The sequence below is a fragment of the Ailuropoda melanoleuca genome, chromosome 10 (genome assembly GCF_002007445.2).
Source record: "Ailuropoda melanoleuca isolate Jingjing chromosome 10, ASM200744v2, whole genome shotgun sequence".
Taxonomy (NCBI): Eukaryota; Metazoa; Chordata; class Mammalia; order Carnivora; family Ursidae; genus Ailuropoda; species Ailuropoda melanoleuca.
Window position 1 is genome coordinate 28,596,864 of NC_048227.1, and position 27,135 is coordinate 28,623,998.

Genomic DNA, 27,135 nt, shown 5'->3' on the forward strand with positions numbered 1-27,135 from the left:
TGTTTTGCTCATTTATCTATTGAGTTGCCTGTATTCTTTTTTTGCACAGTTTCTTTATATTCTTGATCTGAGGTTATAGGATATGTGACTTGAAAATACCTTCTCCCACCCTAGAAGTTCGAAGGTTGTTATCTGTATTTGTTGTTTCGTGGCTGCATAGAAAATTACCACGGACATGGCCACTTAAAACAGCCCACACGTATCTGCTCCGTTTTGTGGACTGAAGTCTAGAATAGTCTGGCAAGGTTGTCTCCTCAAGGTTCCCCAAAGCTAAATCAAAGTGTCCCCTGGGTTGAGTTCTCACCTGGAAGATTGAGGTGGGGGGAATTCTTTGCAAGCTCATTCCTGTCACTAGCAAAATTGAGTCCCTTGTTGGCGGCAGGACGGGGCATCTGTTCCCTTGCTGACCGTGATCTGGGAGTCGCTCTGCATTCCTTCCCACGTGGCCCCCTCCATCTGCAAAGCCAGGGCTCATGCTTTGAGTTTTTGGCTTCCTCTGTCCCCCACCTGGACAGCCAGATTTAAAAGGCTTATTTGATAAAGCCAGGCCCACCTGATAATCTCCCTTTTAATTAACTCAAAGTCAACTGATTAGTGAGCTTAATTACATCTGACAATTCCTTCTGGTTACAGCACGGTAATATGGGAGTGATAAGCCCCTCATGTCTTGTTCCAGGCGCTCTAGAAGGTCACTGGGGTCTTAGAATTCTGCCCTACACATTAGACTGGTCAGAGTGGGACTTACTGAGGTAACATCTGAGCAAAGACCTGGGGTTAGGGTGACCTTAGTGAAAGAGCAACTGCAAAGGCCCCAAGGCAGGAGGCACACCCCCTTCCCCCGCAGGGGGTGAGAGTGGCTGGAGGAACACAGGGAGAATCTTGGGAGAGGAGACTGGGCCTGTCAGGCTGGGTTGAGAATGATCATTACAGGGCAAGTGTGGACGCAGGCTGGCCATGAGGCTAAGGCACTGATCCAGGTGGCCTCACCAGCAGGTAACCAAGGAGATGGTGAGAAGTGATGGGCTTCTGGATATAGTCGGACAGGGATTGCTGATAAATGGAATGTGTGAGGCAGAAAAGAAAGGAAAGAGTGAAAGATCATTCCAGAGTTTCTGACCTTGGCTCATCGTAGTCCCTGAGGGATACTAAGTGGGACAGATCGGGGTGGAGCGCATGTGAGGGAAAGATGAGGAGCCTGGTTTGGATTGTTAAGTGTGAGATGTCAAGGGTCCAGCAAGTGCAGTGGTCAGGTGAGCAGATGAAAGTAAAAGGCTGGCGTTCAGAGCCGCAGGGGGGATCACACCTACACGGGGGTCACCAGCCCATGGCTGCTCCTGCAAACCCGGAGACTGATGAGGCCACTAAGAAGCTGGGGGCGGGGGGTGGGGGTGGAACCAAGTCCTGAGGTGCTCTGCACTGAAAGGCCAGGAGAAAAGGAGGAACCAGTGAGAGACAGGACGGGGTGTGCAGAGCAGCAGGGAGGAAGCCGGGAGGGCACGGCGTCCCGTAACCCGAGAGAAGAAGGAGTTGCAAGGCGACAGCGTGAGCAGACTCCCCCCTCCCTAGATGCACCATCCATTAGCTCACGTGGGTGTTGGGCGCTCAGGGGTGCCCGGCGATCCCGACAGAGCACACTTTGAGGCTGGTGGCTGGGCGGGCGCCAGAGGGAGTGGGAGGTGGGGAGCGTGGGGCGGGCACATGAGAACAGGACACTAGTCAGGACCGGGCAGGTTGTGCGGTGGTGACAAGCATCCCCCAGGTGTCACTTTCCGCACAATACGTTTGTCATTCTCCGCTTGTGTGGAGTAGAGGTTAGGAAGAGGGCTCTGGTCACTGGAGGTACCCAGGGCCCAGGCTGCTGGAGGGTCTCCTGCGCGTGCACTGGGGCAGTCACCCCGTGGAGGGAGGGGGAGGGAACAGTGCCCCGGACCCTGTCGGAGCTCACTGGCCGGCGAGCTACGCTGCTGTGCGTCCCGTCCAAGGACCCTGCAGGACCCGGGGGTGTGGGAACAGCGCAATGGGTAACACGCCAGCGGAAAGTGGGGTCACGTCGTGTGTGGGACAAATACGGTTGAGGATGTGCCTCTCAGGGTGAGCCAGTGCTCGGCACGCTGTCTCCTCACCGAGCTCACGGGGTAGCGCGTGGACCAGTGGTGTGCGCATGCGCAGAGAACAGAATCAACTAGAACATGGGTGCGCGCGCGTGTGGGNCAGAGAACAGAATCAACTAGAACATGGCAGGGTGCTGTTGGAGCTGGGATGGCCTAGGTGGGAGGATGGAGGACGAGAAAGGCCCAGGGACGCAGGCATCGGCCAGGTGAGAGGGGCAAGAGTGGGAAGAGCACAGAGGCCGCCGGGCAGGGGCGGGTGCGGGAGGGCAGTGCAGGTCCCCGCGGGCAGGGCTCGGTAGGACTCGGCGGCCACACCCAAGGGCCGGGCTGCGTTCCTTCACTCACGGCTTCGGTGGCTTAAGCGTCTGTGTGACGTCCCGGGGGAAGGATGCAGCACGCACTCAGATGTCTCTACGCAGAATCCAGCATCCCCAGCGCATCAGAAATTCCCCTGGCTGCTGTGGGGGGGAAAGTGGCGCATAGCGCGGAGACCAGCCGGCATCGTTGCGGGGTACCCGGGGGAGGGCTGACGGGAACGGGGAGCAGAACCTGGGCAGAAGTCGATGGGTTGGGGTAGCTGCTGCAACCGATTACCGCGAACCTGATGGCTTAAAACAAGTTCCTCCCCCAGTTCTGGAGGCTGGACGCCCAAACTGAGGACTCTGCGAGCCCCGTGCTCCCTCTGAGGGCTCCGGGGAAGCAGCCTTCCTGGCCTCTCTGGCTTCCAGTGGTTGCTGGCGATCCTCGGTGCTCCTCGCCATGTGGCTGCGCCCCCCACCCCGGCCTCTGCCTCCGTGTTTCCCCATGCCATCCCGGTGTGTCCCCTTCTCTTAGGAGGACACCACCCACTGGATTTGGAACACCTTAATCCAGTATGAACTCATCTTAAAAATGACACCTGCAAACACCCTATTTCCAAATGAGGCCATTTTCTAAGCTTCGGATGGATGTGAATTTTCAGAGAACACGGATCAGCAGTATGGCTAGGATTGAGGAGCCAGAGCAGAAGGGACGTGCTGACTGAAAGCAGTGGAAGAGAAAGTCAAGTGTGACTGCACGTCCAGCTTGAGCAACTGGGGGAAGGTGCCGTTCATCGCGAGGCGGGGCAACTGAAGGACTGAGTCTGGGGTTGGGGGCGTCCTCGCGTTCCGCGGGGGCATGTTGACTTTGAGATGAGGTTAGACATTCCCATGGGAGACTCGGAATGAGCCGAGTGCGGAGTCGTGTGTCCCAGGCACTGGGTGAGCTCCCCTGGGCAAGGGGTGGCCGCCCGTCCTAGGTTTCTAACGCCTGGATCTGTGGGAGCAGCACCGGCAGCATTTGTGAAGCTTCCAATCTGCAGAAGCAGAAATGCAAGTTAGAGGAACAAAAAGGAAGGTGAATGTTGAGACCTTGATTTTGTGCTGAGGAGATAAATCAGAATTACGTTCTACATGTTCATGTAACTTGACAGATCAATCCCCTTAACTTCATCTGATTCAGTTCAAGTGGGACCAGGAAACACTTTTGTTTTTCCAAGAGTGAAAAAGCCACTCTGTTAGCATCGGAAAATTTCCAGCCTCGNTTCATGTAACTTGACAGATCAATCCCCTTAACTTCATCTGATTCAGTTCAAGTGGGACCAGGAAACACTTTTTGTTTTTCCAAGAGTGAAAAAGCCACCCTGTTAGCATCGGAAAATTTCCATCCTCTGGTTGATGGAGGTTTTGCATTCCTCACCCCGGATCAGTAACCACCCGACAACTTTCCAGGAGACCCACTCTGCATGGGACGCAGAATGTTCCTGGGACAAAATCCAGGGAGCCCTCTGGAGGACTCTGGGCATGGACGTAAATGAGGGTTCATGGTCCCAATGATGTTTGGGGACCCAGATGCACCCCATCTGTGGACCAGGGTTCATGACCACCTGGACAAGGTGTTCAGAGACCAGTGAGCCTGAGAAAAACGCATGACTCCCCCTGCCTCCCTCCTTTCCTCCCTGTTCATAGAGCAACAGGAATGACCAGAGACGGAGCAGTAAAAANGAAGGGGCAATAAAAAAAAAAAAAAAAAAAGACGTAAGTCCGAGCCTTCACTGTCACCCTTTTGCCACTTGGGATAAAGGTCTGGTGGACATCTTTTTGGGCCAGGTTTTCAGAGAAACCTGGAAGAAGGTAGATAATTGTGCCTTTTAACAAGGAGAGCTGAGTCCTAAGGGGGGAGTGGTCACTCATTTACTTAACCATTTACCTAACCACTGTCTCCTCAATGCCGACTATGTTCTAGCAATGGGGATGCAAACTGGAGCGTAACTCCCGCATGGTCCCCTCCCTCTAGAGCGGGGGAAGCTGCCATTATTATAAGTAAGCAAACCTACAAAGATCGAAACATATACTAGGGTTTGAGAACAGTGGAAAAGGGACCAGGATGTGGGGGAGGGCTTCTCTGGGAAAGCAGAGCTAAAGATGGGCTCAGTGCATTGAGCCAAGCACAGAAGGCAGGAAGAACAATACAGGGGTGGGACAGGCACGGGCAAAGGGACGGCAGCAGGTGAGGGCTTGGCACACGCGTTGGGGAAAGTCGGGAAGGTGGGTGCAAGGGAAGGCGAGAAAGGCACAATCGGGGTTGGAAAACAAGGCTTGGGCCAGAGTCTGAACCCCTCGGACTGAAGTGAGGGGCAGGAACCAGGGAGATTGGGCCACCAGTCCATGTGGGAAAACTGGTCACAGATTGAAAGGGTCTCTAGGATGCAAACACAGGCTCTGGAATTTCTAAGCCCAGGCTTTAGTCCTGGCCTCATCCCTGCCAGCTGGGTGACCTTGGGCCAGCTGCCTAACCTGTCTAATCCCAGGCATCCCGCCTTCAGGCGTGTGGAGGGATTCAGAGATGGTGAATGTGAAGTCCGCAGCGCGTGCCTGTGCCTCGCACAGAGTGATGGCTCTGTCCTCGTGACCTGGGGCAGGGCTGAGTCCCCTTGCTGAAAGGGAGGGCAGAGGGCCAAGGGTGCCAGTCACCCAGGCACTGAAATCCTGGATTCAGGGGCTTCTGAGCCCGGCCTCTCCATCACACCCTGACAGCCCACAGCTCTAAGTGATGGACATTTCCTCTCCCAATCCCCATCCAGCTTTGAGCTCTTGGGCTCTGATCTTGGGGCTTCTGTTGCGCCCTAGTCTGATGGAGCTCCTGACCCTGACCCAGCCCCGCCCCCACCTCCATCCAGTCCATCTGCAGTATCTCCTGGAGGCCTGCCCCCTCCAGGTGTCTTGTCTACGCTGCTCGCTGCTCGGTAGGTTTCCTGCTGCCTCTGGTGGCGTCTGCTCACTGATGAGCTCCTCTGACGAGCTGCCCCAGTTCAGGCCCCTCAGGCCCTCCCCCATCCCTGAAGGTGGGCGTGGGGTGGAGGGTGGAGGTGGCCCCTGGGACCACAGAGAGAAAAAGTCTTTAATCAAGAAGCTTGTGATGATACAGGGACACGAACATTGGGGAACCCTGAATTCAGGTCCAGCATGCGGGACTGCGGGGGTCAGTCTGCCTGGGGCTCAAAGTCCCGCTCCATCCCCTATGGCCTCATCTTCCTGGGCTTGATGCAACTTTGCTTAAACAGTACAATGACCCCCACCCCATGGGGCTGTGAAAAGCATGGGACGGTGAAGAGCAAGCCTTTGCTCAGAGCAGGTGTCTGGGGTGGAGACAGTGCCCCTGCCTGCTGCTGAGGCTGGAATGGAAGACGAGGGCTGAAATCCCAGACCCCACACTTGCTAGCTGCGTGATCTTGCTCAAGGTGCCTACACCCTCTCAGCCGCCCTTGCTCATCTGTAAAATGGGGGATGACTCTGCCTACCTCAGCTGTCTGTTGGAGGATCAAAATAAATCCCGCACAGTGCCAAGAATGATGTCTGGCACAGAGACGACAGTGAGCTAGACAAAAGCCGAGATCTTCTGAAACCCTGACAACCTTCAAAGCTGGGAAGAAAAATTGTCATTTCAAATCTGCCAGCAGACTTGGCCCTTGCTGAATTTTCTGTCTCTGTTTGGACACATGCTGTTCCCTCCTCCTGAATTCTGTTCCCTTCATTTTTACTGGACCAACACCTATTTCCCCTTTGGGTCTAAGCTTACATATTGCCACGGAGGAGGCTTTCCATGTCCTGGCTTAAATCCTCCCTTTGTCACGTGAATACAAAGCAAGTGTGCACTGGGGGAGAAGTGGGCTAGGTCAGAACCCAGCCGTGTATGAGTCCTCCTTCCCCGCCTCGCTGTCCAGCTCCAGTTCCTGGAGGACATCCCACCCCAGAAGCTTGGCCGATGTGCATCAAGGCAGCACTTGGCTTTGGGGTGTTTTTCCACACATAGCCCTCCCCCCAATGCCGAGCTCAGATACATGGGGCTTGGAGTGAGGAGCTCAGGTTCAAGACCAAATAGAATCTCCCTTCCCTAAGCCCCACTGTCTGGGAACCGACACGCCCCCGAGCCGGAAGAGCATGTGAACAGGGAATAGAAACACACAAGGACCTTTAGAAGGATGCCACTTTGGGAAAGGTGGCCACTGCCTTGAAACACGTGCCCGTGGGGAAGAAGGAAGCATGCGTGCCCTTCCCCCGAGAAGCCAGTCTCTGCGGGTTTGGGAAGTCTGAAGTCCCTGATGTGAATATTCTGCAATTCTGCAGTGATGCCCCTTAGAGTGGACTTGATCGCCCCATGCCTTGGTTTGCCCATCGGTGAGCTGGAGATGGTGCTGGCACCTGCCTTTCGGGGCTGTGCGGGCAGTGAAGGGGTGGTTTATGTGGAAGCTCAGTACACAGCCAGGATCTCACAGGCCTTCAGTGAATGCTGGCGCCAAAAGCTGCTGCCTCCGTCAGCCCTGCTGTGGCCGCTGCCACCCGGCTTCTCCAGCGTGTGCCCGGGTCTGGAGCTGAGCGGAGATGCACGTTCTCAGGCCCCAGCCAGACCTACAGGGTCAGGGCTTCTGGGGGCCGGCCCAGCCTTCTGGGCCTTCACCAGTCCTCTGGGTGACAGTGGTGCCCCCTTAAGAACCCCAACCCCTGACTTCAAACACTGAGACTGGGGTGCTGTGTTTTTGAGCATCACCCATGGGGGACAGGAACTGGAGGGCTTGCTACTGGCAGGACAGAAGGTGCCAGACCCCACGGGGCTGCTGCCATGGGACTGCCTCTTCCAGGGGCCAGGAGCCGGACCCCCAGTGCTGGCGGCGGCATTTGGTGCCTGCGTCCCGCACAGCGATGGGCATGGTAAGGATGTTCCCGAAGCTGCAGGTGGCCCTGAGCCATCTGGTGCCGCTGGTGTCCCAGGGTGACCACTTGTCCGGCTACTCCAGGATTCAAGCACCTGCACAAAAAGGACCCCCGCTGGGTGCATCCCTTTGCTATTTCCCAGGATGCTGATCCATGAAAACAGCACGAGTGATAAGAACGATGTGGAAAGCAAACAGACCTGCGTGGTTGGTGGACGAATCCTGTAGAAATCAGAACATTCAGAGAGAGAGTAACATGCGTAAATTCCTTTTTTCCAGAAAAAGCGCATCTCTGGTCGTTTGCACAGGTGCATAATAGCTCGGGGAGAGTCGGGGCAGAGGTGCGGCTGGACACGGCGACCCCTGCTTTCCCCAGTCCCGCGCATGTTGAGCTCCCTCTTCAGTCTGCCCTGCTGTGCTGTGTGGCCTTGGCACGTTCCAGCGCGTCTCTGGTCCTCCGTTTCCTCTTAGGGTTGCTGTTAGGCTTACAGGACATGAAGTGCCTGAAGGGCTCAGCCCAGGCCTGGCTCACAGCAGGTGTGCAGTCCACAGAGTAATCCTGAACTCAGGACCCATGCGGGCCGAGGGAACAGTTGGGAGGGCCTGCACCGGCCGCGCAGGAGGCAGTGAGAAGCCAGGCCTGCCCGGACACATGACTTCTCGAGGTGCGTGGAGGCCTGGGTACCGTGCAACACCTACCAGTTAATCGTGGGGACAGTTAGAAAGTCTGAGAACGCGAACCCCTCCAGCGCGGCCTGCCCCCGCCTGCCACCGTTATGGGGCTTCAGGAATCACAGGTTTCAAGGACTGCCCTGCCCCTCCAGCGGGTGAACCTGCCCCGCAGAGGGAGCGGGAGGATGGGGATGCTTGTCTAGGGGGAGCCTGGGGGGGCGGCGACGGCTCTATTCCCTGCGGGGACACGGAGGGACCACCGTGATCTGAGCTCATTCTCGTGCGCCCAGCGGCTGGAAGGACCTGAGGACCAAACCTGCCTCCTCCCAAAGTGCGGCGTCCAGCCTCTGAGGGGCTGCTCTCGTCTGAGTGGTCGTGGCCGCCTCGGCCAGCCTTGATGGGTGGCTCCTGAAGGGATGGTGACCCAGAGCAGGACAGCAGTGATGCGCCCCTCGCATGGTCAGGTGCCTCACTGACCTGTCACAGCCCGGAGCAGATCCGAGCTCGGGTGGCCCTCTCAGAGGGGGAAACAGAGGCACGGGGGCGCCCTGATCTAAGGCTCCACAGCTCATCCGTTGCAAGCTCAAGTCTTTGCGATTTTAAAGTTGTTCTTTATTTTCGTTACATCGATTTTTCACTGGGGTAAAGCACATAAGAAAATTGAGTATTTTAACCGTTTTTAAGCCCGCCGTTCCGTGCCGGCACCCCCACCGTCCAGCTCCGAACTCAGCGGCGGCACGAGCCCTGTGCGCACCGAACGGCCGCTCCCGTCCCCCAGGCGACGCCCTTGGCAGCCCTGGTGCTGTCTGACTCTAAGCAGCTCCTAGAGCAGCAGCCGTGCGGTATTTGTCTTTCTGCGTTTGGCTCATTGCATTTACGGTGCCGCGGTCCTCACGCTGCTCCCGGGCAGTAGCACGCGGCACAGCTTCCCGCTCGAGGCCCGGCACCGGTCTTCGCGCGCCGTGCTCGCTCCTCCGTCCGTGCGCACTGAGGCTGTGTCCGTGTTTTAACTCTTGGCAAGGCTGTTGCTTGGAACGTGGGTATGCAAGAATCTTTTCCAGACCCTGCTTTCAGTTCTTTGCGGTGGATGCCCGGGGGGTGGGGGGGAGCTGCCAGGCCACACGGCAACGCCGGGGTTACGTTTTGGAGGAGCCGCCATGCTGGGTTCCGCAGGGGCCGCGCGCATTCACGTTCTCGCCAGCCGTGCCCGAGGGCTCCCGTTGCTCCATTCTCACCACTGCTTCTGTTTTATTTGCTCCTTTCGGTTTCATTTTAGCCTTTTTAAAAAAGTAGACTCCCCACCCAACCCATGACCCTGAGGTCAACACCTGAGCTGGGATCAAGGGTCGATGCTCCACTGAATAAGCCACCCCGGTTTTGATCACAGACTTCCTACAGGACATGAAGTGGTATCTCCTTGTAGCTTTGACTGGCATTTCCTCAACGCTTAGTGACACTGAGCACCTTTTCACGTGTGTTTTGGCCATTTGTATATTTTCCAGGGAGAAATGTCTGAGTCCTTTGCCCATTTTTTGAATCAAATGACTTGGGTTGGGTGAGTTTTAAGAGTTCTGTATATTTTCTGGATACTAATCTGTTACCACATGCATGATCTACAAATATCTTCTGTTTTGTGTGTTGATTTTTTATTCAGGTGATACTGAAGATACAGAAGGTGCTTAATTTTTTTTAAATTTCCTAAGTCTAGTTTGTCTATTTTTGATTTTGGTGCTGGTGCCTTTGGAGTCATAGCCGAGAAATCATTGCCAAGTCTAATGTCCTGAAGGTTTCGCCCTTTTTTCTTCTAAAAGTTCTATGGTTTTAGGTCTTATGTTTAGATACATAATTTTACTTCTTTTTTTCCAATTTGGATGCTCTTCTTTTTCTTGCCTAGTTGCTGTGGTTAGCGTTTCTAGTACCATATCAAATAGAAGGGGTGAAGATGGGCACCCTTGTCTTGTTTCTGATCTTAGAGAAAAGGCTTTCAGTCTTTCACCATTGAGTAAATACAAGGTTTGCTGTAGATTTTTTAATATATGGCCTGTATTATATGGAGGCAGTTCCCTTTATTTTTAGTTTAATGAGCCTTTTTTTTTTAATCGTAAAAGAGATGTTGAATTTTGTCAAATGCTCTTTCTGCGCCTGTTGAGATGATCTGGTGGTTTTTCCTTTTGCTCTGTTGATGTGGCACATTACGTTGGTCAGTTTTCATATGTTGAACCATTCTTGCATTCCGGGAACAAATTCCCCTTAGTCATGGTGTATAGTTCTCTTCATAGGCACCTTAATGTGTGCTAGTATTTTGTTGAGGAATTTTACATCCACATTTATCCAGGGATATTTGCTTATAGTTTTCTTGTGGTGTCTTGGTTTCAGGGAAAGGCTGGTCTCATAGAATGAGTTAGGAAGTGTTCCCTCCTCTTCAGTTTTTGGGAAAAGATTGAGGCTGGCACTTGTTCCTTCCATGTTTGGCAGAATTCACCAGGGGAGCCATCGAGTCCAGTCCTGCCCTTTGCCCGGAGACTTTGGGTCACTGATTCAATTATAGTCTCTCCAAATTTTCTATTTTTGGACTTGGTTTTTGTAGGCTTTGTGTATTTTTTTTCAAGTTTTTATTTAATTCCTGTTAATGTGCAGTGTAGTATTAGTGTTAGGCGCATAATTTAGTGATTCAGGGTTGGGTGTTTCTAAGAATTTGTCCGTTTCATGGAGTTTATTCAACTTACAGCATGCCGCTGTCCACAGCATGCCCATAATCTTTCTTGTTTGAGGGATCAGTAGTAATGTCCCCATTTTATTTTCTGATTTTAATGAGTCTTTTTTTCTTTATCTAACTAAAAGTTGGTCAATTTTCTTGATCTTTTCAAAGAACCAACTTTCGGTTTCATTAATTTTTCTTTCTTTTCTGTTTTCTGTTTATTTCTGCTCTTATCTGTATTTTCTTCCTCCTCACTTTGGGTTGTTTGTTCTTTTTCTAGTTCCTTAAGTTGTAAAGTTAGGTGGCTGACTTTAGATCTTCTTTTTTAACATAACCATTAATGGCTGTACATCTCTTCCTTAGGTCTGGTTTCACTGGATCCTGTAAGTTTCAGTATTTTGTATTTTCATTTTCATTCGTCTTGAACATTTTCTAATATTCATTGTGATTTCTTCTTTGATCCATTGGTTGTTTAAGAGTGTATTAATTTCCACAAATAGGTGAAATTTCCAGTTTTCCTTCTGTTAATGCTTTCTAACTTCATCCTTTTGTGGTTGGAGAAGATGTTTTGTATGATACCAGTATGGTGTGGCCTGGAGCATGTCCCTTGTGCACTTGAGAATTGTGTGTATGCTGTCCTGGGGAGTGTTCTGTGCCTGTGTTGGATACAGCTGGTTTATCGTGTTTACATCCTCTTGCCTTCTGTGTGGTGGCTGTACACATTATCAAGACTGGGTATGTAGTTTCCTGCTACAATTGTAGAACTATTTCTCCCTTAATTCTTGGTTTTTACTTCCTAGAATTTGGGGGCCCATCATTAAGTGTGCATTATATTTTATCTTCTTGCTGTACTGAGCCTTGTATTACATAATTGTCTCGTGCAACCTTTGTTTTTTTATTATTTAAAGTCTAGTCTCATTTTAGTACAGCTGCTCTTCCCTTTTGGTTACTTTTGACATGGAATATCTTTTCGCATGCTTTCACTGTCTGTTTGTGTCTTTGGATCTAAAGTGAGTTCCCGTAGACAGCAGACAGTGTGTATTTGGATCCTGTGTTTTTATCCATTCTGCCAATCTCTGTCCTGACTGGAGAATTTAATCCATTTACATTTAAAGTAATTACTGATAAGGAGGGACTTGTGTCATTTTGCTATTCTCAATATGCCTTATAGCCTTCTGCTTCCCATTTCTTGCTTTCCTTTTAAAAAATATTTTTTTTTAGTGAAATGTTGAAATTCTTTTATTTCTTTTTGCATATTTAGTGATCTCCTTTGTTGTTACAGTGGGGGTTACACTGAACATCCTGAACTTAGAGCACTCCAATGTGTTTTTATCCAGCTCACCTTCAGTAACCTACAAAACGCTACAGCTCTGTCCCCTTCCCTTTTAGGTGCTGATGTTAAAAAATTATATCTTTGTGAATCATGTGCCGCCAAACATAAACTAATAATTTTTTCAAATGCAAATTAATAGAAAACACAGCGTGGAGTCCCCAAAGTAAAGTTATGGTAATGCTGGCTTATTGGTTGGGCTTGATGGGGGCTGCTTTTGCCAAGCAAGTAGAGAGATGGGCAAGAGAATGGATGTCTGGGAGGGATGATTATCATGCCCGTGGAACCAATGCTGGAAAGGAGGAGACTTGACAAGAAANATGGGGGCTGCTTTTGCCAAGCAAGTAGAGAGATGGGCAAGAGAATGGATGTCTGGGAGGGATGATTGTCATGCCCGTGGAACCAATGCTGGGAAGGAGGAGACTTGACAAGAAAGTGAGGAGGACAGGTTTTAAAAACTGACAGGTTGCAGGTCTTAAAGTATTTGAAGAATTGTTGCGGTGGGGATATTGGAGTAATGCACTGGGAGGACAGAGGGGTCAGAGTGGGGAACGTAAGTCAAGACTCCAGAGGTGACAAGGTCATGGCTACTCTGTGGGTGTGGAAGAGGCACAAGTGGCCAAGAGGAAAAGCTTCCGGGGAGGGAGCAGTTGAGGAGTGAGATGCGGGGCCATCGGCTGGGGTGTTAGTGACCAGGAAGTGAGGAGAAGCCACACGGAGGTCAGAGAGGAGGCCAGCCGCCATGTAGAGGGCCACAGGAGTCGATGCTTTTGAGGAGGCAAAGTGGTTTGAAATAGGGAAACTGAGAATTAGCCTCCACTTGGGACAGCTCGAGGGAATGCTTTGGGGGGGGTGACCTGTGCTTGGAGGGGCTGGGAAGCTGAGCCCTCCCTGACAAGGGGTTGTATGTTTCAGGGTTTGTTCAGTACACACACGGACATGAGGTAGGGGTGACAGTGTGGCCAAGACAATCCTGGCCGTGGGTGTGATGCGAACAGCCCCCCAGTTTCTCCTTCACCTTGGGCTGGGGGAGCCGGAGCCAACACGCAGCCCGAGCTTAGTTTTCTTACCAATTCATACACCTGGGAAGGCATATGCTTCACAGGGCAGGAGTCAGGGGTGGGGGGGTGGCGTAGGGTTGAGAGGGCTGGAGGCCACAGTGTGTGCAGGGATTGCTGTCCACAACGACCAGCGTTTGTCCTTCCCCTGCATTTCATCAGCCTGGAGGACACCCTCCTTGGAGCCCCGGTCGGATCCCCCCCAGATCTGATGGTAGGAGTTTCACAGAATGACCTCATGCCTGGGCTCTTCTGAACCCGAGGACCTTTTTCTCCTCCGTCCCCATAAGTAGGCTACATGGGCGAAGTCCCTGGCTGTGCGGTGTGGGTTTTCAAGGCGATGGAACTTGGGAGGGGCGGGGAAGGACAGTGTAGCATTTCTTTCTCATCCTCCAGCTAAAGCTTAAATGGCACTTCTGCCAAAAGAACCCCTTGGCCTCACCCCAGTCGGGGTCGGGGGTNATTTCTTTCTCATCCTCCAGCTAAAGCTTAAATGGCACTTCTGCCAAAAGAACCCCTTGGCCTCACCCCAGTTCTCAGTCGGGGACGGCCGTCCCTCAGGGGGTACGCGGCCATGGCGGGAGACACTTCTGGTGGTCACAGCTGCATGGAGCTACAGGCATTTCGTGGGTCGAGACCAGACACACCATACACGTCCTACGTGTGGGCCCCCCCAGCCTCATTCACTCCCCAGTGTCGACACAGCCACAGGCGAGACACCCTGGCCTCCGTGCCTCAAAGCAGGTCCTGGCCCCATTCTAGGCTCCCCAAGCCCAGCTTACTCCTTCGAGGCTCCTACTGCAGGCCGTAATCACAGGGACGGCTGGCTTCACTAACCTCTATTGTCCACCCCTCTCACTTGATGCTTCTGTCGTGTTTCCTGCTCGACGCCCATGCTGGGGCGTATACAGTAGGTGCCCAATAACTATCTGGATGAATAGGAACCTGTAACAAGGGTTTTTTCTGTATGGCATTCTGATGGTACTTCTCCAAGTTCTCCAGGGCTATCAGCTCACAGTGGAATTTCTGCTCCACTTCCGCTCCAATAAAACTGAGGTTGCTCTAAGTGAATGCTGTTTTCTAGGATCTCCCGGGAAATGGTGGGTGAGCTTTCTGGAAATTTTTATAATGTGTGTATTGAAAGTTGAGCTACTCTCCAATTGCTGAAAAAGAACACAAAGAAACAGACCATAAGTGGACTGTCTAATTTATAAAATGTGACTGTTTTTATTGTCGTTGTAAAGAGGTGTATCTCAACCAGATTGTAACAAAATTACCACAGCTTATTCCAAAAGAAAATTTTAATACAAGAGATTTTAGAAAATTAAACACATTTGTTTAAAAATTCTATTGTGTAAACCTTAACATAAGAGGGCAGTTAACATAATACTTCACGTGAATCTGCCGACTGCTAGGCCCCACGTTCGTCCAGACAGTGGACTAGACTCTCCATGTGTTGCCGAATTCCCCCCTCCCTGGCAGAGGGCTCATGGGGACCCGGTCAGTTGAGGGGGACTCTGCTGGGATATGTTCACCAGGCGCTCTCCTTCTGGAAGTCCGTATTTGCTACGGTGGGCAGTGTTCTACCGAACGACGATGGCAGCGGTGGGGAAGCTAAGGCCGCAGAGGTAAGGACGTTGTTTCTAGGCTGGATGCCAGATGGGAAAACATCCTTGTGAACCCCACCACCCCTCACTCCGGCAAACGCGTGTTCTCCAGGCTCCTTTCAGCAATTCAGGGTGCAAATGTGCCGTCTGCTCTTCCGTGACCTTCTGTGGCCACGGTCCTGGCTTTTGCAAGGGCCTCAGCTCCAGTTTCTCCTGAGGGTGGAAAGAATCCTTCCAGGTGAACGAGTGGCCTCGCGGCTCGCAGTGGGGAAGGCGGGAAGCGGACTGGAGCAGGCTCCGGGGAGAAGGGCGCTCCCTGGGCAGGCCAGCTCGTGGTTTTCCATGCACGACGGAGCAGCACTCACGTGCCCGTGAGCACGGAGCCCCAGGACCTCAGAACAGTTAGTGCATTCAGCGTGTTCCAGCGGTGGGGGCTCATCCAGGCTGTAAGCTCAGCCGCACTTTAGAGAAACCAGATTTTCTATTTTCCTCTCAAGAAACGGGTTAGGTAGGTAAAGAAGCCCATTCGCTGTGGCGGTGAGGCTTTAGACACGTGGGTAGAGGCTCCCTGCCCTCACCCAGAGTGTCACACGCAGGCCCGTGCACAGCCGTGGTTCATGGTCGCGGGGAAGGTGAGTGCAGGGTGAGCCAAGGAGCTGCGTCGGGGCCGCGGTCGGCTGAGCCCAGAGCCGGTGGGCTCGGAGGGCGCCAACGGTCCCCCCTCATCCCTACCGATCCAGTAGCTGAGGTTTTATTTTAGAAACCTAATCAAAACCACGTGTTACGGAAACATGAAAATGAACTTTTTGGCACGGAAACGTTAGATAAAATATACAGTGCTACAATTGTGCAAAATTAGCACAGAAGCCAAACCCAACAGCAAATATTTAATGTTAGCTTCAATGAAACAATGCAAAATATTTAGAAAAATGATGGTTGTATAAGACCTTGCTCCTGAGCAGACGGCTGCCTGCCGGAAGCAGCCTCTGTCTGCTGCGGCCTGAGTGGGGGGCCAGAGCCCAGCGTGCACGGCACGGTCCCGAGTGAAACACGGAGGAAAGGTCAGGACAATTATTGCCTTCGGGGAAGAAATCGAGCAGGAGCTGTGCCCCTTCTGGGGTCCGTTCTTGCCGGTCTGATGCTCCTGGGCAGGCGGGGCCCTGGCAGGTGGTGTTCCGGCCGCTCCAGGCTGAAAATGGAGCCTGTTTGCCCTCAGTTCCGTGCCCAGGCGAGATGGCCCCTCAGGAGTGCAGCGGCTCCCCGGGAACGGGCTCTGGTGCTGGCACAAAGGTGCCAGGCTGAGGCATGAAGGCTTCTGGAGGAGACTGGTGGGGCGGGTGCCTGCGGGGGCCGCACAGGACAAGGCTTGGCCTGCATGCGTGGGGGCGGGCCGGTACCCCAGTGAAGGTCAGGAGGTGGGGGTGGGCAGTTGCAGCCTAGAATCGTGTGCCCTGGGCCTCGAATGAGTGAACTTCCCCATGCGGAGCCGAGAGAAATTGAGGACACTTGGCGCAGCCCGGCCAGAGAGAGCCTGGTTCTGGGTGCTGGGAGGCAAGCAGGGTGGTGTCTGATTGCGGGACTGGCTGGTAGCGCTCCGTTCCCACTTGCAGACTTGGGCCCAAACGGGATTCATTAGGCCTCCCGGGCCTGCTGGCTCTTGGCAGGAGCCGCAGCTGTGCTATCCATCCGATGTCAACAACTTTGAGGGGTTAGCGGGAACTCAGGAGGCGCCCAGCCGTGGAGCGGAGCCCAGCGTGTAACTACATCCTGTCCATAGACCCTCAGCCCATTCCTCCCTTTCCCTGCTTCTGTCTCCTGCTAGGACTCGTAGGATGGTAGGGGATCCCTCTGTAACCAAAGCCCTTGGGTGTACCTGGGTAGTGGTGCCCTCGGTGAGCGTCGTGAGATAGAACGCCTCTCCCAGGTGGGCCCTGTCACCTTCCTCGGGTGCCAGCTCGGGAGGTGCCAAAGAACCTTCTTACTGGATCCAGGAACAGCTAGCACTGGTTTTTTCTGTTGCACTGTCTTTCCCTCTGACAGGTCACGGGGCTGCGTGGGTGATATGCAGGGCGGGGCCAGCCAGCCCCCTGAACTGGATCAGACAACAGGGCAGCAGATGACACAGCCACGGGGTGGGGGGAGGGGGGGGAGGTGGACCTGGGTCTGTGGTTCTTGCTCCAGGAATGGGAGGTCCACTGCTTCTGTGTCCACCCCGCCTGCTGGGGAGCAGGGCAGGGATCTCGAGCAGTGGCATGGAGTGCCACCATGGAACATCCTGTGAGCCCAGAGTTAAGGCGTTGAGGAGTGGCTGTCATGTGTAGGTCACGTGTGGGTCGGAGCTGAAATGAGGGGGTTGGTCTGTATGCTGACTGGTTCTAGGGTTTCTGTGGCATCGCGAACACGGGGTGCACATTGCACGCAGCCTCGATGGGTCGCGTGTGGTCCCAGGAACAGGCTTTTCCAGCTGTGTTTCAGAAGAGCAGGGCAAGGTTTCCATGAATGATCAAGCTTTAAAAAATAGGCAGAGTTTCTCCTTTTGTGAATACAGGGTGAGTGTGTAATTGTTTTTCAAGGCTTAGCATCTGTCCCTTACAGTTCTGGGCTTTTGTTTTTTTAACCTCTGCAGAATGTCAAAGCAGGTTCCAGGAATTCTGGAGAAGGTAAGGTCAGATTCACAGACATGTCTCGGGTTTGGTGTCCGAACAGGTGAGTTGAGCAGAACCCTCAGCCGCAGGGGACGTCAGCCACGGGAGGCTCCACTCCATATCCCATGCAAACACGGCTTCCCAGGGACCAAGGGGGAGCAGGACCCCACCCCCGGGAGGCAGGACTGGGGCAGCGCAAGCTCTCAGAGTCCAAGGCAACTCTGTTCCCACAGCCAGTGACGGGCACCTGACTGGCCCTGTGGGACCTGGAATGGAAAGGAAGCCCCTGGCAAACAAGGCAAGTCCCCATGTTGCTTTCCCGGGACATGGTGTCTCGGGTCCTCTCGAGCCCTCCGAGCTGGTGACAGGGCCCCTCCAGCTTCCCCCCACGGGAACGGCGGGCTCGTTCTGCTCCCCCAGCTCATGGCTCCCTCCAAAGTGGATCGGGCTGCTGCGGTTCCCTGGAGGGCGGCACGGACAGCACGTCACTGTGCTGAACTGCCCGGAATCGTCTCCGCTGCCCCCGGCTCACGGGAATGCCTGGCAGAAAGCTTCCAGATGCCGCGTGCTGGAGTGTCCCTCGGTCTAGGAAATGCTTGACGCCTGCCCGGGGTGGGGGGCGGCTCCCCAAGTCTGAGCGGTTCTGACGGTTCCAGGAAGCTGCTGGGGTTAGCCGTCCACAAGCACCTCACGCCCTCCCTCTCGCTCACGTCAGTCTGGCTGCCGCGTGGTCTGTTGGACAACACGGACCAAGCTCCTCAGTCCTTCCCCCAGAAAACGCGAGCTCTTCATAGCTGTACGCGCCGTTCACGGGGTGCTGCACGTTCAAACTGGCCAAAGGGCTCTGGTTCTGCGAAGTGAGTTGACGTGGGAGCGGGAGCTGGCCGGGCTACTCATCTCCATCCCGTTCCTGCCTGCTGAGGGGCCTGCTCTGAGACTGGGGGGGACACACACTGAGAGCACGTGGGGGGGCAGAGGGTACAGCATGAATGTGTCTTTGGGGAATGACCATGATCTGTCGCGAGTGTATGTTGTCTGGTTCCCAGGGAGCCACGTGGAGCTCTGCGGGCTCCGGAGTCTGCAAGCCTGAGGGCCTGTGGCCGCTTCCACCGTAGTTCTCAGAACATAGTCTCTCTCATGACCTTGAGGCCTCTTGTCTTGTGAGGTCAAGGCTCCGGGTTTCTGGACAGCCCAGGGCCATCAAGCCTCACAAGGGGCATGTGGGCCCAGGGGGCCTCAGGTTTCACCTACAGGGGCTAGTCCTTCCAGAAGCCAAGCTCTGAAGGTTGGGGGAAGTGCTCTGTGCACCTCCATTCAGCGTCCTTAGTGGCCCCTTCACAGGAAAGCCACGTGAGTTACCGCGAGCCACGGATTCTACAACCAGGGGGTCTTAGGACCACGGGTAGAGAGTAAAAGGGGAAGGAACGCAACCTCCCCCCTCTAACCCCACGTGTCCATAGGTTACAGCAGGCAGTTATGTTAACAGGAAAAAAAAAAAAGGTAACAGTCGTTCTAATTCCCGTGTGGGAAAGAGTCCAAAGGTGGTTTCTGAACCACCTCGGAGTTGTGCGCCTCCATCAAGGGGCTCCGAGCTGCCCCCAGTGCCCACCCTCCTGCCGGCCCCTGAGCTGGAGGGAGGGGAAGGGACAGGCCCTGGGAGGGTGCCCGTGTGTCCGAGTCTGTCTGGCAAGCAGCCACCTTGCCCTCTGAGACTGCCCAGTTTAATCAGTGTCACAGGACTGGGGGGAAGGTGTGCTCTCGGGGCTTCACCCGGTGACGTGGGGGCTCACTCCAGGCTGGAAGGGGCCAGCTGCTGGGGCCAGGTCAGATGCCGAGTGGCTGGGCGGAGGCAGCTGGCGCAGCACATTGGGCCCAAGTCTGGGATTCGGTGGAGGTCAGAGGTCGCCGCTCTGGGGCTCCACGTTGCGGGTCTCTCTAGGGTGACCTCGGGACAGCTTGGGGAAGCGGGAAGCCACTTTGGGCCGGGTGTTCTTGGTCAGTGGTTCTCCAGGAGGAGTGATGTCCCTGTAAGACAGAGCAGGGGAGAACTGGATTAAGTCAGTGTGAGAAGGGCGGGAGTGGTCTCAGAGGGGATAGCTGCTCTCGAGCTCTGACTGGTGAGTACGAGGGGGGCCGTGGCTTTCTTCCGCCATTGTCATTGAACCATGCCCTTGCTGGAAGATCAAAGAAAAGAAAATGCTTTGGATAACATTAAATTTAAGGTCAAAAGAGGTGAAGCAAAAACAGGGAGACTTCTTGTGAATTCATCCTAAGAGAATAACCAGGATGTAGGCCAACGTCTAATTAGAAGGATGTTCCTGGGGACAAGAACCAAAAATAGTAAAAACTCAGCAGTCCAACCGAGGGGATTACCCGTCTCGGTGTTAAACGGTCTACGCTTGGGACAGCCGGAGCGCCACAGGCCGTGGTGGACGGGGCACTGAGTGCCTGGGGAGGTTGGATGAGAACCGAAGATAAACGAGGGCGTGGGAACCCCCGCCAGGGGTTCAGAAAAACCTGCAGCACAGGGCGGTTTGTCTCTCCATTCCGCAACTTTCTTGAGCACTGTGTGGGTCGAGCCCTCAAGCCCCTGGAGATATCGCTGTGAGCAACACGGGTTCTCCCAGGCCTGGCGGACACTGACGGGCCACCGGGGAGTTGATGTTATAGGTGGGACGTGATGAAGGCAGCCATGGCCTCCCTGGGCCAAAGCCTGAGGCTGCAGCCTCCACGCAGGCAGGGGAGCCCGAGCGCACTGGTGGGTCAGGTCGGAGGCTCTCCGTGCAGGAGGGAGGCTCGTCAGGTGGCCCCGCTGCAGGCTCGCGGGGTGGGGCAGGTGGTCCTCCACGGTCCAGCTGCCATTTGAAGTGACCCCTGCCTGCCCTGTGGAGAGCGGCCTGGAGGGGTCTGGGCTGTGACCGCGGAGCTGGTGAACTCGGTCTTATGAACTCGGTCTTATTTCCTACGGTTCTTTTAACAAGTGACCCCATACTTAGTGGCTTGAATACAACACGTACCGTCTTACGGTTGCGGGGGTCTTAAGTCCAAAATGGGTCTTAGGGATCTAGAGTCAGAATGTTGGCAAAACCGGTTCCTTCTGGAGGCTCCAGTGGAGAATGTTTCCCTGCTTTTCCCCGCTTCTGGCCCCCTGCATTCCTCTCTCTCGTGAGCACACGGGGCCCACCTGGGCCCTCTGCCCTTTTCGAGATCCTTAACCACCCCGGCAGAGTCCCCTGCACCACGGCAGCGACACAGCCACAGGGTCCGGGGACTGGGGCGTGGACATGCTTGGGATTATTCTGTGGGGCACAGAGATTTGAAAAGTGGAATCAAAAGATGNGGGGCCCACCTGGGCCCTCTGCCCTTTTCGAGATCCTTAACCACCCCGGCAGAGTCCCCTGCACCACGGCAGTGACACAGCCACAGGGTCCGGGGACTGGGGCGTGGACATGCTTGGGATTATTCTGTGTGGCACAGAGATTTGAAAAGTGGAATCAAAAGATGTGTGGTATTTAAACAATAATGGTCTCCACAGCTGGCAGAAAACAAACAACTTCTGCAATAAATATCTCACTGGTACAAAATGTGTCTAAAAAACCACACCGAGATGAAACTCACGCTCGTGTCTTGAGTGTCCCTGTGCCACCACCTTTCCAAATGTGTGGCCCCCAGACTCGGCCAGGGAAGACAGCCCCTCTATCAGGCTCAGCAGGACCCAGGCCACCCAGGGAGTACGGGGCAGACCCAGAACCGTCCACGCCCCTCCAGACGAGTGAGGGAATGAGCCACGTGAAGGAAACTGCCCCTGCCGCACGGGTCCCTTGGGCTCTGTGGGACAGCCCATGTCCTGCCATGTCTCCACAATGGTTCTGCGCTCAGACCACGAGGGATGTTCATGCCTTTGCGGGGACACGGCCACTGTGCTCAGCGAGACCCCCTTGGCTTGAGGTCAGGACAGTACCTCAGTAACAAACTGAAAAACTCATCTCATGACCATCTCCTCCCTCGGAAGTCCGGGTGCACCCCGCTTCACGGGCACGGCGTGAGCGCCACATGTGACCTGGAACAAGGGGGAGCGGCAGCCTCGTTCCCACGCCCGGCCAGCTGCTTGGCCGCATGGTCCTCCTTCAGAAGGACATCTGGCCGCAGGCTGAAGGCCACCCTGTCCTGGTCTTCTGTCAGAACTACCAGAGCTAGCAAGCCTGTTGCGCCTGAAGGCCCCTCCCAGGATGGGCAGCAGATGCCGGCAGGCCTCTAGCTCACGCGGTGGGGATGGCTTGGGTGTGAACGTCATTTGAAACCACCCCCTCCCTTCACTGTTCAGGATCCAGAGTCCCAGTGGCTGACCAGCTCGGTGGCTGTTGTCCTCACCGGGCATGGCCTACAAGGTGGGCTGAGTCCCACCAGAGCCTGTCAGGCCTGGGGCTCAGCGGCTCTGGGGAGGGAGAGTTACAAGTCCATCGGGACATTACTCTTTTCCAGAAACGGCACCGACTGTGGCAGACATAGCCTAGCCTGGGGTGTCAGGGCAGCAGCTCTGAACCAGGCCCAGTCCTGCCAGCCAGGGCGCCTTGCTGTCTCTGAGCCTTGCTCGTCTGTCCCATGGAGATGATGAGCTCGGTACCCTCGGGATGCTGCCGAGAGGAAGGGGCGCTAACCCCACGTAAGGCCACATGCTAGCTGCCTGCCTCGTTCTCCTTGAGCCTTGGCTTCCAGGACAGAATGAAGGTGGGGCTGTTCTGAGAGTTCAAGGGATAGTCAGCCACTCAAGAGCCCATGAGCTGTGTCGCCTGATACTGTGTCAGGCAGAGAGTGCCAGTCTCACTGGGGATGGGCAGTGCAGAACCCAGGAGCATAGTCGGTGCCCTGACGGGTAAACACACGGTGCTCTGAGCAGGGCACCAAACTCGGGCATCACGGTGCTTACGGGGCTTCCTGGAGGAGGAAGATCTGAGAAAGATGAGCAGGAGAGAGTGGCATGGCTCACGGTGGGAAGGGTCCTGTGCTGGGGGACACCGCCGGCTGCTTTGCCTTCCCGGAAGGCAGGACTGGCCGCTCGGGTGGAGTGGGACGTCACTGAGCCGATGCCTGGGGGGCTCTGAGTGTCCCTGCTGGGGCTGAGGGCCCAACCATGAAAGCAGCTGGTACGGGGGAGGGAGAGCTCCATCCTCAAGGCCCCAGCAAGCAGCGACAAGCAGCCTGACGGCCATGCTGGCCCAGACGGGCAGAAGCTGTGGCAGTAACTCCCGTAAACCCAGGACAGCGGGCGCAGCAGGCAGGCACTGGAGTTGAGCCGGTGGCAGAGGGGTAAGGTCCAGGGGGGCAGGAAGCCATTACGAACGATGGGGCCGGTGCTAAGGCAGTGGATGAAGAGCTGGCAGCGCCGGGCGTGTGGAAGGCCACACCCCAAGGAACTACTGCTGTTTCAGGTCAAGAACTGTCCAACAGTTTCCTATAGCCTTTGGCCATTTGCATGTTGTCTTTGGAGACAGGCCTACTCCAGCCCTTAGACAGCTCCTTAATTGGGGAAATGCACATCCGAACCATGGGGAGTTCTCACCTCACACCTGTCAGGATGGTGATTCTCAAAAGCCTCAATGTTTTGGGGAGGAAGTTGGAGCTTGGAAGCCTTGTACAGTGTTGGCGGGAACGCAAAATGGTAGAGCTGCTCCGGGAAACAGCACGGAGCTTTCAAAAGATGACAAAGAGAAGTATATGATGCGGCAATCCCAGCTCTGGGGATCAGGAGCTAAGATCAGGACCCTGAAACGGTATCTGCACCCCCATGTTCCCTGCAGCAGCGCTCACAACAGCGAGGCCACGAAACCAGCTAAGAGTCTGGGGACAATGAATAGATAATGTGGCCATTATATATAACAGAATCTTGGCCTTCCCGGAAATCCTGACCCACGCAACCCCGTGGAAGAACCCGGAGGAGATGATGCTGCGTGAGCTCAATCTGCGGAAGCTAAAATTCTGTGGGATTCTCCCTACCGGCGGTGTCTAAAATAGTCCCACTCCTAGAATCACGAGTGGAATCTGGTGATTAGGGTACGGAGGTACGAATCAGCGGGCCCGAAGCTCGTTCCACCGGAATCCTTTCTAGAGCCCCGCTGCACGGCACTGTCCTGGTCTCACCGAGAATGTACTACATGCCCAGAGCAGAGGAGGGCAGATCTCCTGTGCTCACAGCATACGATTTTGTGTGTGTCTAATACGGGCAGGTGATCGTAGCAGAAGGGGTGAGCCTGTGGGTATGTGTCAGCTGGGAGGAGAGAGGGGGCAGCGAGCCTGGGGCAGAGGCTAAGCCTGCTCTGACCGGGAGGAGGTCGGCGGCGCCCCGGGGCTGGGCACGGGCTGTTCCAAGGAGGTGGGAAGCTCACTTTGTGAGTGCAGCCTGAAAGAAGGGACATTTCATTTTTTGGAACTGAGGCTCCCTCGGGCTCCTGCTGTAGCCACTGTCTCTGTTGCCGTCACAGCTTGGTGTCCTTAGAAGGCAGTTCTCCCCATCCTTGTGAGCCACTGACACCATGCCTTGTGCACCGTGGGACTGAACGGATGGCACCTGTTTCTGCCCCGGCGATAGACGGCAGGCCCCCGAGCAGCCATCCCCGTCACTGCTCCGGCTTGTCTGTGTTGTCTGAGAAAGTGGGGGCTGGGCCCTTGGCGGGAGCGGAACTGAAGAATGAGGGGGACTACCTTCCTGACTTCCCAACTCCTTTATGATGTGAACTTCCTGGGCTCTAGGGACTCCCTGCCTCGGAGGCAGGAGCTCTGTGGGGATGTCCCTTCCCCACGACCGACACCGTGCACCTGGTTCTCAGCTCAGCTGGAACCTGGCCTTGGCCCTCGCTGGAAGGCAGTGGGGGAAGCAGCCTCCTGAGCACGGCTGCTCACCCACGACACAGCCCGCATGTCCCCCACGTACCTCCTCGAGCTGTTGGGGTTCTCTCCTTGACCTATCAGCTGGGCAACCCTTTCAGAAACAACAACTCCCCCCTCCTGCTGGCTACCATCTGGGAGCCAAAGGAATCCGTGTCTGTAAGCAGACCCTGCCAGGAGCCCCAGGGGTGACTCTTCTTTTTAATAAGCCTCTGGGGTGCACCCCTGTGGCATCCCAGTCCCCAGCATGTGGGTGACATCAATCCGATGGTCTCAGACACTCAGCAGTGAAAAATGGCCATGGGGAGAGATTTACTTTTTATTTCGCTTATAAACCGGGTGTAGAGAGCCGGTCAATATTCCATTTGCTGGGAGCCACCTTCCGTAGCTTGGAGGGTGGCTTCGCATGGGTGGTGCCGGCTGCCGGGCTGGACCCTGGCTCACGGATGGGACTGAGCTCTTTTTTACCAAAGCTATGACCACTGTCCTCGGAGACCCAGCTCCTTGGGGAGGTGTGTGTGTGCAGGAGTTAGGAGGGCTGCGTTCTGCCTCCACAGTGAGCAAACCACGAAGAACAGCTGCCCTCCCATCTGTGGGGTTGGGGGAGGCCTCGCTCCACCCCCGCCAGCCGGTGGTGTGAGGGCTGCAAGCGGCTGTGTTGGTCCAGATGTACCAGGCCACGCAACCTTTGAACTCACTTGTAGGCACGCTTTCGAGCCCCGGCCCCTACTATGATGGGGATCCAAGGACCCGCTGTAGCCGTGCGCCGGTCACTCCGCTACGGTCTTGAAGGCTTCTCCGTGTGAACATTGTCTCTGGGGATTAGGGGAAGGTGGCCTCCATGCACTTCCTCGGTTGCCTGCGCCCTGGTTAGATCTGGGGCCCAAGAGTTCTGCCCTCGCAGATGACCCACAGATGGTTCTGGTGGTTCTTCGGATCACCACACTGCCTAACCCCGAAAGGTCTCTGGTGACTGATTTTCAAAATAATCTTTACACGCTGGCCTCATGAAGGAGGTGCCGTGACGTTCCTTTAGATCCAGGCATTCTGTTCTTGGGATGCCACAGACAGGCTGACGCGGCCGGGAGAGCCACAGTGCTGGCGTCCACAGGTTCCAGGGGACGGTCACGGGGTGCCTGCTGGAGGGCCGGGGCCTGAGCACCAACCCTGTAGCTGTGTCTCCCGCCCACCCAGCTGGGAGGTGGGGGCCCTGCTGCACGCACGGAGTCTAGAACAGAGCGTCGAGTGTGGCACGCAGAGGTGCAGGGACTGGTCCGATGTCACACGTTTCCTATGTGACAGCAGGACGCCAGCCTGGGCCCGTCTGACTACAGCCAGTTCTTCTCATCCTCTGGGCTAAGGGGCAGATGACGGAGATATTTGCAGAGAAAACTATCTCAAGGGTTCTGAGAAGACAGTATGAGGTGGGCTCTGAGGCTGGAAGAGGGGCTAGGCGGTGGACTGCCATGAGAGCCCCCTGAGGATGGTGGGGAGCCCCATTAGTGTAACCCACTTCAGATGTACAGCCTCTGAAGTTTCCCAGTGGGGCCGGGAGTGATGAGGACAGAGAGGAGCCCCAGAGCCGGGGTGCCCTGTGGGGTTGGTATGGCCCCCAGGAGCAGGATCCTGAGGTCAGAACCAAGACGGGGCAGTAGCAACAGAGCGGGGGTGGGGGGAGAGTACGAGGGTGCTGGAGAGAGCACCTCCGTGGGCACAGGGACCTATCAGGGGGAAGTGTTCCATTTCTGTTTGGAGACTGGACTGGGGGGGGCATCTGAGCTGGAGGGGAAGGTACACCATGTGCCAGGCAGACAGGGCACCAAAACAGAGCGTGCACACGAGCATGTATGTGTGTGTGTGTGTGTGTGTGTGTGTGCGCGCGCACGCGCGCGCGCGCACGTGTGCCTGTGGTCAATGATGCTATTGGAGAAAAGTAAAAATGCATTAGGCCTAGTACATGTTGAAGGATGCCGCAAGTCCATAAAAACACTGTACTGCCCACTGCGGCCCCCGGACATGTCGACTTTAATGATTTCATGGCCTGGAACGGTGGATGGGCTTCTGATCGTTACAGACGCCCTGATGCTGTTGGGGTGACACTGGGCACCTGGCTGGGAACCTCTTCAGTTAGAGCTCATTACCCCAAGTGGGTGTCCCACGGGTTCCCGAGCAGACGGAAACTGACATTCGGGAAGCTTTGCACCCCAGCTGCCATGTTGGGACCTCCCCTGAAAGTCTGCTTTGAAAAAGGGCTGGATCATTCTCACTGCCTCTAATTAACCCTCTACCCACGGCTAGTTCCTCCTGGAAACTCCACTCCCTGGATCCTGCCACTGCCCCTTCTCAGCCCCATCTCTCCTCCTTACCGGTGGGACTCAGGGCTCAATGGTAACCACTGCCCGTCTCCCTATCTTAAACTTGGCCAACACAGAACTTCTGCATTTCCCTATCTCACCTCCTCCTCTGGTCTTCTCAGCTTTCCTAATCTGTATGACTACCTGCCTTCTTGCTCAAACCCTGACCCACCATCTTGGTCTTTCTTCCCTTCACATTCCATGCCTAATTCACCAAAGTGGCCTGTGGGTTCTCCATCTGGACACATGTGCAACACTTCCATGCCCATGGTGACATCCCAGATCCAGCCACCACGGCCTCTGGCCTGGACTCGCAACAGATTTCTAAACGGTCTCCCTGAGTTCGTGGATTCCTTGGCACCTCGTCCTAAGTCCCCCTCCATTTCCCTCCTGTACAGCTCCTGGCGGCCCTCGGTTCCAGCCCGCACCGCCCCCGGCTCTGCTCAATTATCCCTGAGCTGCAGGTCTTGCTCCAAAGTCACCTCTGCTCATGGGGCACCCAGTCACTGTGTCTTAGTTTCTTTATGGCAACTGAGCCTTGTCCTTCC

At 55.1% G+C, this 27,135-nt stretch overlaps 2 protein-coding genes across 6 annotated transcripts in view; one reads left to right on the plus strand and one right to left on the minus strand.

The window, feature by feature from the left end:
- Positions 1 to 27,135, plus strand: part of CPPED1 (calcineurin like phosphoesterase domain containing 1) — a 195,418-nt gene that overhangs the window by 148,935 nt on the left and 19,348 nt on the right. The gene's annotated exons all lie outside the window — the stretch shown is intronic.
- SNX29 (sorting nexin 29) overlaps positions 14,297 to 27,135 on the minus strand; it is a 546,533-nt gene continuing 533,694 nt past the window's right edge. For all 5 annotated transcript variants that reach the window (XM_034670353.1, XM_034670354.1, XM_034670355.1 and 2 more), the window contains one exon: positions 14,297 to 19,376. In XM_034670353.1, coding sequence (XP_034526244.1) covers positions 19,247 to 19,376 — 130 coding nt within the window. In that variant the 3' untranslated portion in view covers positions 14,297 to 19,246. The remainder of the gene's footprint in view (positions 19,377 to 27,135) is intronic.